Here is a 15,874-nt window from a genome sequence, read left to right on the forward strand (position 1 = left end):
ACGCAAATTGGTACACAGTCTCTCTAGAGCCATTCAACGAAACGGGTCTTTCAGATTTCTCAGACTCCATCCTGATTGGCTAAGATTGGCTTCCAAAGCAAGCAGGAGTGCTCAGTTTCAAACAAAATGCTGCAAATCATGAACACATCGTGTGATTTCCGTGAAATTGTGCACGCACATTCCCACTAGGCCGAGGAAGAAATACCACATGAACATTTTCAACTCAGCCTCATGGTGGCGCTATAACTGGCAGAAAAGTGTTTTTACCTCTAACTGCACGGATCTGTGGACAACTTTGTATGCCAACTCCCTAGAGGCCAAGGAAAAACCTTTGCCTAGAATTTTTCACATCTGCTCTTTATAGCGCCACCAGGAGGCCGACATATGTAAAACACATTTTCTAATATTACTCCTTCAGATTTTATCCAAATTTCACGCAAATCGGTACACATGCTCTCCATAGTCATGTGATCAAGACGGGTTTGTTTGATTTCTCATAATCCACCCTCATTGGCTACGATTGGCTTCTAGACTTTTCCCGTTTTGTACAAAGCGCCACAACTACTCAACGCAGCGTGCGATTGTGGTGAAACTGTGCATGCATATTCCCACTAGGCTTTGGAAGAAATGCCACTTGACAGTTTTCAAAACAGCCTCATGGTGGCGCTACAACAGGCCAAGCCACATCACACACACACGCACGCATGTACGCACGGCGTTGCACGCGCACACACACGTTTATATTGCTCCTAAACATTTTGCCAAACATCACACTCACACTCCTATCCTCCTGGTGGAGACCTGTGCCCAGAAGGGCACTTTTTCTAGTTTTCATTTAGTTTCCATGTAGTTTGTGTCAGTGAAAAAAGGTAGTCGACGAACATTTTTCGTCTTAGTTTTAGTCGACGAAAACAACAGTGGTGCTAATTGTTCCTTCTACACCTTCAGAGAAGGCATAGCTTCGGGCGGCCATAGGCCAACGGGCAGACAGGCTGCCCTGGAACCCACCGTGCTTTTCCTTCCCAAAAAACCCCACACAATATTGGCGATGGTAGGTCGATACTAGGTCCCAGTTTCAAATCCCAGCCCTCAGCAATGAGCCGATCGAGGTGACCCTGAGCAAAGACGATTAACTCCAAGCTGCCCCCCCACTTACGCTCAAGTCTGACCCCTTCGTGGGCAGCACTTATAGAGCAGTCGCAGTCCCGCCACCCCATAGACGTTTCAAAAAGTATTTATTTAAAGACCTTTTAAGCCGCGGACAAAGCCAACTCCTGTTGTGACAAATCATGACACACAACAGCGTTTTTGGGCCGATCAAATAATTAGAACGAAGGAGAAACAAGAAATTATGACTTTCGTCATATTATTACCTCTTTTATATTTGCGGCGGTGGTGGTCCACAGTAAAAAAAAAAATAGCAGATCTACAAGCTCCCAACGTGTGAAGATATGAATATGATGCAGTGTGAGCTTGTAGATAGGCTATTTTAACTATTTTAGTATTTTTGATTATTATATATTTTGTAAAGGAATGGTTTTGGTCATAGAAGGTTTTCACCTGACAGCAATATATCTGACTATCAGTATCAGTCAGTTTGACCAGATTGCATTCAAATTGGCTACTATGAGTATGAGATTTCCACTTAGCACTCACGCAGTTGGTTTGATTGACACCCGAACACATTGACATGTCAATCTTTCCTAAAACGAGAGTCTAAAATTTTGTAGAGTTAGTTATGGGTCCATTTGGTTGTATTTTTACACGCTCAGGTCGCCCATTCTCCAAACCATCATATATCGCATGATTCGCATCGCTCTGCACGCACAGGCTGTCGGTAGTGTTGACAGGCTTGGCAGGTCTAAAGAAGTCCCGCGGTAGCTGATGGGTATTTTCTTACATTATGATTTATTGTTTCATATTTTATGTTCACATCTTATTACTATGTTAAAAAAGACCTTGTAAATCTTCTTGTATCTGGTGCACAGGACTGCCCTGTCACCCAGTGATGTCATATCAATATTTGCGTGTGTATTAATTCCACTATCAGTTGTCGCCCACTCCAGATTGTACCAAAGGGAAATAAGATTAAATGGAAAACAACCTGACAACAACTTTGCCCTTAAAGATGAGGATAAACATACTCTCTCACCCTATGAGATAAAGGGTCATCAACAGAATCTTAATCACGGAACGTGATTAAAGTCGAAAACAGGATTCAGACCACCGGACGCCCATGACAGCCTGATGACACCTTACTCTGATGGGGCCTTTCAACCTATTGAAATGTGACAGCTGAATCCTAATCTATGACATGTTTTTCAGTATATATGTTTGTGCAAATTCGAACCGCCGACCCAGGGATCATTGAACGACCTGCTCTACCTCCTGAGCCACAGCCGCCCTGATGATAAAAAACGTGTGTGTGTGTGTGTGTGTGTGTGTGTGTGTTGAGGTGAAATGACACTTTCCTGAGGCACGGTGGTAATTTTCTCCTTGCCGCCCGTTTGTGTGTGCGATGGCACTCAATAGTTGTCAAGCTGATTTACGCTACCTGCCCATTCAAGCTAAATTACCTCCTCCATATCAAGCGTCCAATTGATGTTCACGATTCCAGTATATCACCAAGCCACTAAGTGATACGATTACACATGATTATATTCAATAAACAGAACTGTGTGGTTTAGGACATTATATGTGTCATATCATAATGACCTTCCCTGTCCATCTTTCTTCTATTTCTTTCTTTCTATCCCCCCCCTCTCTCTCTCCCCCGACACGGTCGACACGCCCACCCTAGAGTCGGGTTCTGCTTGACGTTTCTTCCTAAAAAGGGGGAAGTTGTTCGTCGTACCACTGTCGCAATATTGCTCTGCTCTGGGTGGGATGTCTGTCGGGGTTTTCTGCTCGATGTGTAAAGTGTCTTCTTGAGACACCTTGTTGTGATTTGACAATAAAACTGAATTGAATGTGCTCAGCCACTACAGTCGTTCCAAACAGGGACGTGCACACATAGACATCAAAAGGGGGCTTCAGCCCCTGCCCTTTTTACCCGTCTGAAAAACAACTGCCCGCTCCAGACCACGAATGCAGCATTTACTACATGGTGAAAGAAATGCAAATGCCACTTCTTTAAGTTCTTTCCATTGATTGATTGATTGATTGAAATATTTATTAACAGTTTGCAGAATTACAGTACATTTCAAGCACAAACTCAATACAAAGACTGTTAACTGTGAGTGGACGACCCAATTAAGCATTACACTTGTTTACAAGAGGGTCCACCATGTTCAATTCATCAAAACATTTAGAGACGTACAAATAGACACTTCTATATAGTCAAAGAACAGAACAGATCATGAATTCATCATAAAGGAGGTAAAAAGGGAAAATAAACATTATACAGTGAGGGGGAAAAAAGGCGATTCAGATTTTACGGGGGCCAGTTAGGTGCCCTTTGAGAGCGGTTTTGAAGGAGTCAAGGGATTCACATGTCTTAATGACTGTTGGTAGGGCGTTCCACATTTTGGTGGCATAGGAGCGAAAAGAATTTAGCCAGAAAATAGCCTATCTATAGGCAATTATTTTTGCAAAAATAATTGCAAAAATAGCAGATCTACAAGCTCACAACGCGTCGCGTTGTGAGCTTGCAATTATTTTTCCCCAGACAAAAACGTTGAGAACCCCTGTCGTAGAGGACTTAGGAATAGAAAGCAATCGATAGGCACATGGAAACTGAAGCACGGACACGCACGCACGCACGCACGCACGCACGCACGCACGCACGCACGCACGCACGCACACACACTCTTACCACATCATGATGTGGAGGGAAGTCAAAAGTGTATTCTTTGCCCAGTAGCTGGTTGTATTTGTAGTTCTCGTTCCTCTGGGTGTCGTAGGCCCCGTAGTAGTCATAGCTCACAAGCTGACAGGGAAATGGGAAATAATCACAATAAATAAATACATAAAAATAAACATTACAGGAACATTTTCAAAAATAGATTTTTAAATGTATTATATATATTACATTATTATGTTTTATTATGTGGACCTAATTTTGGGATTTTCTTTCCCGCCAAACTTTTTTAAAAGTGTGGCGCAAATCTTTGAATACATATTCTTTCAGAGCGAACGTTTTGAACTCAAATCTTTGCTTCGGGGGGGGGTGGGGGGTCCCTGGAACAACATATTTTCAGATGGGGGGGTCGGCGGCCAAATACAGATATTTCCGGGGGTCCTTGACATGAAAAAGGTTGAGCACCACCGACAGGTTTCTCTGAAATCTGTCATGATTTAGAAGACATTTTGTAGAATCTGGTCCCAGGTCTAAATGGGTTAAGCATATTGAAAAATAGCAGACCTACAAGCTCGTAGCGCGGCACCGAGTGCTGCGCTATGAGCTTGTAGGTCTGCTATTTTTGAAAAAAATCGAGAAAATGTAGTGCTCTACCCCTTATTTTCACAACAGGGGAAGCAGGCCGGGGGGGCACTATATGGCCAGATGATACTATGGCTATGTGGGAGTCAGTGCTTGGCATGATGGAACCAGTCAGTCAGGTGTGAGTGTGTGTGTGTGTGTGTGTGTGTGTGTGTGTGTGTGTGTGTGTGTGTGTGAGTGAGAGTCTTACAGGAGCAGGTGCCTCTTTGTTGAACCAGCCCGGTCTCTCCCAGCCGTGTCTCTCCTGGAACACACAGCCCTGCTCCGTCAGCACCTAGAGAGAGAGGAGAGAGAGAGAGATTTACTGTCAGCACCTACATCCCACAGACGGAGAGAGAGAGAGAGAGATTTACAGTAGCATTTAACACCACGAGAGCGCAGGGTTATTTAATCCATTAAATCAGAACGCCCAGCAATTTATAGCAGCGGAGCACATTTAGCGACGGACCGGATGTTATCCCGGATGTGGCTGTAGCAGCTAAATGTAGCCAAAACACACGATCGACAACAACGGGAGGTATGAGTAATTCTACCGTGACTAGCGACGGGACCGCGGTGGGACACATGATCTTTTCTTAGAATTGGACGGAATGATTTAGATCAAGAGTTATTAACGTTAAGATTTTCGATCTCGTCGGCTAAAATGGGGGGGGGGAGGGGGTGGACATTTTCGATGACCCCCAGGGGTCTTTGCGGGAGTTCCAGGGGGTCTCCAGCTGAATGATAGTTTGGAACCAAATGGGCCCTTATGGGTCTGTAACTGAGTGTACAAATGGATGATTTTACAAAAAAATATAAATCGGGGTCTCAGAGATAGAAATGCCATTAAATGGGGGGTCTGTAGCCTAATGCATGTCAAACTGAGGGTCCTTAAAATTAAAATGGTAAATCACTGCTAGAGCCGTAAAAATCTTCTCTTATCAGTCTAATAAGTGTCATTTTGGGGGTTCTTGACATGAACAAGTTTGGGTTATTAGTTCCGTTTCTCGTGGGATTATTCAGCGCCTTCATGTGGCGTTCTTCCACATTATGTTCTCAAAACAGCGACAATAGATTCACCATAGAGGAGTCAAAACAGAATTTGCCTTCCAGAACCCATTCTGGACTGAGGCCCATTCTAAAAGAAACACCTTCTAAATCCTGACCAAAGTTTTCTGAAAAACTTAATTTACTGTATATAGCAGCATCAAAAAATATATATATATGTTTTTGGAATACTGTACATACTGTACAGAACCCCAAAAGGGGTTCCCGTCCAGAATGGGTTTAAGGAGGAGGTGATCCCCCATTCTTAGCACAAATTGGTTGCATGCGTTCCAGCTGATTATTGATTTCTAGAGCAGTCTTGGCGAAAAAACAAAAACAATTTAACAGTTCACCACCCTCCTTGTTAACCCATTCTGGACGATCGGGAACCCCTTTTGCTGTTATGTTTTAATTTTGCTATTGAAAAATAGTGAAAATGTGGCACAAATCTTTGAATATACACGTTTTTAACTCAAATCTTTGCTTCTGGGGGGGGGGGTCTCTGGAACAACATATTTTCAGATGGGGGTCTGCAGCCAAATACAGATAATTCTGGGTGTCCTCGACATGAAAAAGGTTGACCACCACTGACATAGAAACATAAGAGTTTTTCAGAAAACTGTTAGGATTTAGAAGACTTTTTACCAGCTGATTCGAAGAATCGGCAGGTCAGTATTAGGATGGGAAACTTGCAACACTAGATCAACACCTAGTCCACTGGTAGATCATTCTGCTGAGTGTTGCCAAGTCTGCATATTTCCAGCCAAGTCTGCATATATTTCCATCCAGCCTAACGTGGAGGCTGCTTAGCTTATTTCTGTCACGACAGTTGGCAACACTGGCAACCATACTGCCGAGTACTTCTTGCTGAGTGTTGCCAAGTCTGCATATTTCCTGCCTGCATATTTCCAGCCTAACGTGGAGGCTGCTTAGCTTATTTCTGTCACGACAGTTGGCAACCATACTGCCGAGTACTTCTTGCTGAGTGTTGCCAAGTCTGCATATTTCAAAAGCCCACAAAATACACCTTTCAACACACTACTTACACACACTCCAACTCGCTTATAATTCGCAGACCTGGCAACACTGCCTCCCCTCGCGCCATTGGCTCAGACACACACGCACACGCACGCACACACACACTCACACACACACACACACACACACACACACACACACACACACGCGCCTGGAAGCCACCGCCCACTGTGATCTCTCCTCAGGAGAAGAGAAACAGCGGAGGAGGAGGAGGAATTGTCGCCTCACGATTTCGCTTATTCCTTCTAAATCTCTGTATATAAAATATAGCTAATTCATCGAAACTCTTAGTTACATCAATATTGTTCTTCGCCAATAGTTGGGTTGTGCCAAAGTATTACGATTGTAGAGTTCGCATTGGCCAATTCCATTGCCACGCACATTCACAGCCATTTCCCATCGCGGTGGTTTGACCCAGAGCCAACTCATAGAAGAGTTACGACATTGAGGGGGTAGAAACCGAGCGCTCGAGCGCTGTTCATGCAGGCTGAACTGAACAGTTTCGGGAGACAAACACAGCAGTTACTTTTGCACCATGCTAATGCCTGCTAAAGCTAATGTTGACAGCCTGTGTGTGTGCGTGCTTGCAACTATGGCTTGCAGGAGAGAGGCAGGCGGAGCGGAGGGGTCTCGTCTCGCGCAGCGTGTGTGTGGAGTTTATGCTTTGAGAATTTCTGCCCTCTTCCATGGCATTTGCAACAAAAACAACATTCTCCCATGTTGATAAGAGTATTTTGAAAAGCACTAAAGCAGTGGTTCTGAACCTGTGGTCTGGGGACCACCAGGTGGTCCCCAGCTACATGATGGAGACTTGGTAACCAAATGAACCCTTACACATCTTTAACTCTTGCGAGTACAATTAAACCAAGTGGGTCCTTTTGGTTCAATTTCACACTCTCAACAGTTGAAAAATTGTTAAACATCTGCATTACTTCTACACAATTTGAGAATGTAGCCAAATTAATTTGATCAACATTGGCCTGTTATCTCTCCTAATGGTACCAACATCAATACAGTTCTTTAGTTTGGGTCTGGAAGGCTAAATGTCATCAAATGGTGGTCCGTGCCTCAAATGCAGAATAAATAATGGGCCTTGATATGACAAATCTTGACAACCACTCATTTAAGGTATATTTAGAACGGATAAAAATATGCGATTAATTTGCGATTAACTATGGACAATCACCGAAAACAAATTAGAGGTAACATTGCCGCAGACCACCGCACCAACCTCTGCAGGGACCCCCCTTATATTAAACACACATCTATACGGAAGCTGCTGGTTATTATTCATATTGAATCAATTCTTGAATTGAATTGATTGAATATAAGGGGGGTCCCTGCGGAGGTTGGTGCGGTGGTCCGCGGCAATGTTCCCTCTAATTTGTTTTCGGTCTGTTAAATCAAGCTACAGACAACACATTCCAAATAACCTCCATTTCCTCTAATGACTTGATAGTCACCAATGTTTGGCTCCATTTTGTACTAGGCTACACTCACCTGGACAGATCCTGTTGTTGTTTACACACACACACACACAAACAGACACAGATATATACATTTCAGATAATAGCACAATTCTGAAGATTGTAATCAGCTGGTAATTAATTGATTTGAATCAATTCTTGTTTTTGTCCATGGGTCTAAATGGGTTAAAATGCCAGTTGCCTACTGTCGGTAAGGTAAGGATAACACCATGTTTCTGCTCCTTGCTAGCACTAGTCTCCTGCCAAAGCTTCCCACACCGATCTATAATTACATCCATGTTCCTGAGGTGGGAGAGAACACGTGGGCAACCGGGTGTCAGGCATGGCCCTTTTTTATGTTCTAAAAACGATCACATTCATCTCGTTTCGCCTAAAAGTAGACCAGTCTCATTATTTGTACATAGCCAAGCTTCTCTGGCATCCGTCAAACACCTGACACATACATCTGTTGTTTCTGCTGCTGTTGTTGACGTTGTTGTTGTGGTATTTGCTGCTAAATCCCAGGATAAGTACAGCATCGTGACTGGCTCTACCGGCCACCGCAAATATCTTGGAACAAAAAGATAATTTTCACAAATAATAAATAGATTTCAACCCCCCCAACCCCCCTCCCCATCCTCATCCCTCCCGTATACGCCGGTATACACCCCCATAAACACACGTTCCTCCAAGGCTCTTGGGCTGGTTGCTAGGCGATATGGGCCTCGCTGACTGATTAGCAGGGTTGTAGTGGGCTGGTCGACGGTTGGATTGGACCCTTGTATTGCAGGAGGATGATGTGCGTTCCACCGAGCTACATAGCCTCTCGAGCCAGAGAGAGTAGTCATTTGTGTCTTCTTCGTAATGACAATGCACTATACTACAGCGAGCTGGTTACAGAGATAGCATCGTAATTACACAGAAAGCATCATAATAACTGGCCTTGTATTGGTTGCCATGCCAATAAGGGGCCATTTTTATCAGACCGAGATACAAGAAAAAAAACTGTGATGCATGCAAATATTCAGTCTTTGCCCGGTGTAATAAGGTTTTGAGAGGTAGTTATTCAAGTGATGCGTGTTGTGTTGTTGGATAATGTAAATGCAACAATAGCTAAAGCATAACATAATGCTTAACACCAAAAAGGGGTTCCCGCCCAAAATGGGTTAAGGTTGAAATACCCCAAATATAGACAGTTTCATTAGGCTCTCATCTTTGTGACATCTTGTAGAATCGTCACTGTTATCTGAGTCATTTCACTCAAAGGCAGTGAGTGCACTCTATTTGAGGTCTGAGCTAGGGCATTCACTTCTAGTCATTTTTACTAGTTGACTAGTTGCCTAGTTTACTAGTCGACTAGTTGCCTAGTTTACTAGTCGACTAGTTGTTTAACTACCTATTATGTAAAAAATCACACCCGTGTGAACTGAGTGGTGTAAGGTCTTATATAGACTGATCAGCTGTGGTCTGACGTAATGTCTGACGTAATGAAATCACACCCGTGTGAACTGGGTGACCATAGCAACCATGCTCATCTTTTTTGGTACGGACAGACACCGGTACGGACAGACACGTAAACTAACAAAGCCAGTTGTAGGAGTGGTTTACACCACTCAAAAAAAGAAAAGGAAAAATAATAATATATATATATATATATATATTTTTTTTTTTCTTTTAGTAAATATTTGTACATTTAAAAACTGTGTACATTGGGGACTATAACTATAATGATCTTGAGGCCTACAAAATCGGTAAAAAAAATCAACTAGTCAACTAGTACCAACAAGGTCGACTAGTGGATCCGATTTACTAGTCGACTAGTCTAGTCTAGTTGCTGCGAAAGTATAAAAATAGCCAATCTACAGTGCATGCTCACACAACGTACAATCTGTGTACCTACATCTACCAGGTCACAATCTATACAATCTCGCATCGCAAATAACACATTGCCGTGCATGCAGCTTTAGTGAGCTTGTAGATCTGTGCCATTCATACCGTATATACAGTATTAAGCCCTTAACCCATTCTGACCTGAGATCAGATTCTAAAAATGTCTTCTACATCCTGACAGTTTTCTGAAAAAGCTATGTTTCTATGTCAGTGGTTCTTTGATTTTTCAAAAATAGCAGACCTACAAGTTGAAAAATAGCAGATCTACAAGCTCATAGCGCGCCACCGAGTGGCGCGCTATGAGCTTGTAGATCTGCTATTTTTCAATTTCTAAAGCATAACATAATGCTAACACCAAAAGGGGTTCCCACCCAAAATGGGTTAAAGATGAATAAACGGTCATCGGGCTGACAGAATGGATCATACTGGAGTTCTGTCGACACACCGACTGGGACAATGCAGTTAATTTGACAGTGATGCATCCAGAAACCACCCTGCGTTAATACCATTGACTTTTAAATCATAGTTGGAAGATGCTTTGCGGTTAAACGAAGCATGGTGGGATAGAAAATGACCACAAAGTGGGTCATTATGGCGTCGAATAAAAAGGCACATCAAGATCCATTAGTTGAATAAAAGGCATGCATGTATCAAGAGCCATTAGTGGAGTGTCAAGAGAGCACAGAGGAGAGTGGAATGACGCTTCGGTGTAGGCAAGAACGTCAAGGCCAAATGGCCCATTTAGAGTCATCTTGGCAGGGATCACAGTCTTAACACATTCAGAACGGGAACCCTTCTTTTGGTGTTTTTAACCAATTTTGACCCGAGATCAGATTCTAAAAATGTCTTCTACATCCTGACAGTTTTCTGAAAAAGCTATGTTTCTATGTCAGTGGTTCTTCGATTTTTCAAAAATAGCAGACCTACAAGCTCATAGCGCGGCACTAGTTGGCGCGCTATGAGCTTGTAGATCTGCTATTTTTCAATAGCTAAAGCATAACATAATGCTAACACCAAAAGGGGTTAAGCATTACGTTATATAGCTATTGAAAAATATCAGATCTACAAGCTCGTAGCGCGGCACTAAATCGCGAAAACGTGGCGCAAATCTTTGAATATATATTCTTTCACAGCGGAAGTTTTTAACTCAAATCTTTGCTTCAGGGGGGGGGCCCTTGAATAACATACTTTCAGATGGGGGTCGGCGGCCAGTTACATACAATTTTTGGGGTTCCTTGACATGGAATCTTGAGCACCACTGATATAGAAACATAGGTATTTCAGAAAACTGTCAGGATTTAGAAGATTCTTTTTATTTTATTTCAACGTCAGGCCTAAATGGGATAAACGACCCAGCTGAGAGATGCTAGGTTCTCCCTGCAGCTCTGAATCAGCTCTTTAGCCTCTAGACGTAGCAGCTCTGAATCAGCTCTTTAGCCTCTAGACGTAGCAGAAAGAAGAACACAGGGGTTGGTTGGTTGGGTGGTGGAGGGAGGGGGAGGTATGGTGGGGAGTTTGATTGATTGAAAATTGCATTTCACAGTATGCAGAATGGGTACAATTCAAACAAAAGAACAGCTCAATACAACAAACTGCTACATAAAAGGAAAACCCACACCCACAGTGTGAGTTGAGGGGGCGCTCTCATCATCGTACATCATCATGACGTAACATGTCGTTTTGCTCAGACATACATCCATCCATCTTCAACCGCTTATCCGTAGTCGGGTCGCGGGGGCAACAGCTCCCACAGTGTGAGTTGAGGGGGCGCTCTCATCATCGTACATCATCATGACGTAACATGTCGTTTTGCTCAGACATCCATCCATCCATCTTCAACCGCTTATCCGTAGTCGGGTTGCGGGGGCAACAGCTCCACCAGAGTGCTCCAGACTTCCCTCTCCAGAGCAACATTAATGACTTCCTTTGTTTTGATTGTATTGCTGTATTGTTGTATTGTGCTTTCTGCTTTGGCAATGTAAACGTATGTTTTCTCATGCCAATAAAGCCCTTTGAATTGGACTTCCTCCTGGGGGATCCCCAGACGTTCCAAGGCTAGTGAGTCGATGTGTTTCCTCCAACTGCGCCTTGGTGGTCTGGCCCGGGGTCTCCTCCCAGTGGGACGTGCCTCGAGGACCTCCCTAGGGAGACGCCGAGAGGCATCCTAACCAGATGCCCCGAACCACCTAAGCTGGCTCCTTTCCAGGCGAAGGAGCAGCGGTTCTACTCCGAGTCTCTCTCGTGTGACTGAACTTCTCATCCCATCTCTAAATTCTCCATTCATTGTAATCTGTGTTTTAAGCATTATGTTACACTTTAGCTATTGAAAAATAGCAGATCTACAAGTTCATGGCGCGGCACGAGTGCCGTGCCATGAACTTGTAGATCTACTATTTTTGAAAAATCTTGAAAATGTGGCGCAAATCTTTGAATATATATTCTTTCCCGGTGATTTTAATTTTTTTGTAATGTTTTTTGTGTGGCTTTCGCCTTTATTTTATATTTTTTTATGGAGGGATAGAAAGTAGGCTGACAGGAAATGGGGAGAGAGATGGGGGGGTGACATGCAGTAAAGGCCGTCAGGATCGGGAGTCGAACCCGCGGCACACTGCCAGGCTGGATTACCAGCCAAGGACCGCGTGCCTGGACCGCTGAGCCACAAAAAAAAAACAAGAAAGTTGGGGCGGGGGGGTGGGGGTGCAGGGGGAACCAACAACAATCAAAACAAGGATAAACATCTTAGAGATTTTAAAAAGATGGAGAGCCCTCTTGGCAGCAAAGGGAATGAATGGGCCTTGAATTGCAGGGTAAACACAAGTGGACCTTTTTCCTAACAGGCTGCCTCAGGCATAAAATAGTACAATAATTGGTAGGCAGGTGAAGAAAAAGAAAGTACAATACCTCATGGGGAATTGGATTAGCTGCGTACGGTACAACAACAACAACAACAACAATAAACGGGTTGTTTCGAAGAAACCGTTTAAAACCTTAATGTTCAACATTTCCTGCAGGTTATTAAATCCCAGAATAGGGGCCCTGGGGGACCGCGGTCAACTAAGCATATAGGGTTTAAGTGTTTAATGCTACTGTGGCAACACAGCAGACATATGGACACCCCGGGCAGGGGCCCTGTCCAGAGCCCGGGCAGAGACCTTTTTGGGGCGGTTCTGGACAACCGTGGTCCCGACGGCGGACTGTTTCTATAGACTGGCCAATAAGTCCGCCCGACGCGGACCCCACGCGGACATATCCTTATGGAAAACACCACAAGAGTGAGGAAAACTTTGTTGTTAGCCACCTATAGCCGAGCATTGACTGGGTCCAACTCTGTAAACATTGCCAACGCGCACGTTCTTTTAACGAGCCGTGTTTTACCATAGAGTTATGTTTTGTACACGCACACGCACACGCACACACACACACACACACACACACACACACACACACACACACACACACACCTCAGAATCCATGTGCTTTCTACCCTTCTGCATACAGCAGAACAGACTGAGGTTATGCTCTTAGCTGTAGTTTTATATTACATATATTAGGGCGTGTTCCTTTTTTATGTACCGTAACATGTAAATGTGCCTTGTTTTCAAATAAAAAGATAAATGTTTTTGAAGCTTGCTCGTAACATTGTTGGCTTAATACTTTTGATGCACTGTTGTTCTGCTATATATATATATACCTATCCGTTGGCCAGGTATAGTGACTATAGTGATAAAAAAAATCATTTACCTCATGGAAAGGGTCCTTCCTCATGTTGCGGCTGGCCAGCGGCTCGTCGTAAGGGAAGACAACAGAGTAATTTTTGGCGTACGACTCGTGACTCCTTTCTCTGATCCAGAGGCTGTTGGCCGTCAGGGAGTGATGGAAGCGTCTGAGACAGCAGAGGGAAGAAGAACAGGGAGTTATGGAAGCGTCTGAGACAGCAGAGGGAAGAAGAACAACAGAGTGATGGAAGCGTCTGAGACAGCAGAGGGAAGGAGAACAATGGGTTATGGAAGCGTCTGAGACAGCAGAGGGAAGAAGAACAATGGAGTTATGGAAGCGTCTGAGACAGCAGAGGGAAGAAGAACAACAGAGTTATGGAAGCGTCTGAGACAGCAGAGGGAAGAAGAACAGGGAGTTATGGAAGCGTCTGAGACAGCAGAGGGAAGGAGAACAGGGAGTTATGGAAGCGTCTGAGACAGCAGAGGGAAGAAGAACAGGGAGTTATGGAAGCGTCTGAGACAGCAGAGGGAAGAAGAACAATGAGTTATGGAAGCGTCTGAGACAGCAGAGGGAAGGAGAACAGGGAGTTATGGAAGCGTCTGAGACAGCAGAGGGAAGAAGAACAGGGAGTTATGGAAGCGTCTGAGACAGCAGAGGGAAGAAGAACAGGGAGTTATGGAAGCGTCTGAGACAGCAGAGGGAAGAAGAACAGGGAGTTATGGAACCGTCTGAGACAGCAGAGGGAAGGAAGAACAATGGAGTTATGGAAGCGTCTGAGACAGCAGAGGGAAGAAGAACAAGGGAGTTATGGAAGCGTCTGAGACAGCAGAGGGAAGAAGAACAGGGAGTTATGGAAGCGTCTGAGACAGCAGAGGGAAGAAGAACAGGGAGTTATGGAAGCGTCTGAGACAGCAGAGGGAAGAAGAACAGGGAGTTATGGAACCGTCTGAGACAGCAGAGGGAAGGAAGAACAATGGAGTTATGGAAGCGTCTGAGACAGCAGAGGGAAGAAGAACAATGGAGTTATGGAAGCGTCTGAGACAGCAGAGGGAAGAAGAACAATGGAGTTATGGAAGCGTCTGAGACAGCAGAGGGAAGGAGAACAATGGAGTTATGGAAGCGTCTGAGACAGCAGAGGGAAGAAGAACAGGGAGTTATGGAAGCGTCTGAGACAGCAGAGGGAAGAAGAACAGGGAGTTATGGAAGCGTCTGAGACAGCAGAGGGAAGAAGAACAATGGAGTTATGGAAGCGTCTGAGACAGCAGAGGGAAGAAGAACAGTTATGGAAGCGTCTGAGACAGCAGAGGGAAGAAGAACAGGGAGTTATGGAAGCGTCTGAGACAGCAGAGGGAAGGAGAACAGGGAGTTATGGAAGCGTCTGAGACAGCAGAGGGAAGAAGAACAGGGAGTTATGGAAGCGTCTGAGACAGCAGAGGGAAGAAGAACAAGGAGTTATGGAAGCGTCTGAGACAGCAGAGGGAAGAAGAACAAGGAGTTATGGAAGCGTCTGAGACAGCAGAGGGAAGGAGAACAATGGGAAACTTTATGGAAGCGTCTGAGACAGCAGAGGGAAGAAGAACAATGGGAAACTTTATGGAAGCGTCTGAGACAGCAGAGGGAAGAAGAACAATGGGAAACTTTTAGTTAAACCCCATTTCGACCCGAGACCAGATTCTAAAAATGTCTTCTAAATCAGGGGTTCTCAACGTTTTTGGCCGGGGACCCCCGGAAATGCTTTGGCAATGTCTCGGGACCCCCGCCCCGCCCCCTCCCGACCCCCAATATAAATTGACTTCTACAATAACCTTAAACCATTTTGGGCGGGAACCCCTTTTGGTGTTTTAAGCATTGTTATAATTTAGCTATTGAAAAATAGCAGATCTACAAGCTCATAGCGCGCCACCGAGTGGCGCGCTATGAGCTTGTAGGTCTGCTATTTTTGAAAAATCGTGAAAATAAAATTTAAAAAAAAATCTTTTTTTTTTTTTTTTTTTAATAATTTGGGGACCCCCTAAAATATTTTGGCGACCCCCCGAGGGGTCGCGACCCACGGGTTGAGAACCCCTGTTCTAAATCATGACAGTTTTCTGAAAAAGCTATGTTTCTATGTCGTTCTTCGATTTTTCAAAAATAGCAGACCTGGAACAACATATTTTTAGATGGGGGTCGGCGGCCAAATATAGATAATTCTGGGGGTCCTTGACATGAAATTGTTTGAGAACGACTGACCTAGAAACAGGTTTTTCATTAAACTGTGAGGATTTAGAAGACATTTGTAGAATCGTCCTCAGGTCAA

The 15,874-nt window shown here is 44.2% G+C and overlaps 1 protein-coding gene across 4 annotated transcripts in view; it reads right to left on the minus strand.

The window, feature by feature from the left end:
* The window catches only part of sardh (sarcosine dehydrogenase), a 134,230-nt gene that overhangs the window by 24,683 nt on the left and 93,673 nt on the right, over window positions 1-15,874 (minus strand). For all 4 annotated transcript variants that reach the window (XM_079524996.1, XM_079524997.1, XM_079524995.1 and 1 more), the window contains 3 exons: window positions 13,603-13,744; window positions 4,632-4,715; window positions 3,815-3,928 (listed from right to left, as the gene is read on the minus strand). In XM_079524996.1, the coding sequence (XP_079381122.1) occupies window positions 3,815-3,928; window positions 4,632-4,715; window positions 13,603-13,744 (340 nt within the window). The remainder of the gene's footprint in view (window positions 1-3,814; window positions 3,929-4,631; window positions 4,716-13,602; window positions 13,745-15,874) is intronic.

This window comes from Electrona antarctica (genome assembly GCF_951216825.1).
Source record: "Electrona antarctica genome assembly, chromosome: 16".
Classification (NCBI taxonomy): Eukaryota; Metazoa; Chordata; class Actinopteri; order Myctophiformes; family Myctophidae; genus Electrona; species Electrona antarctica.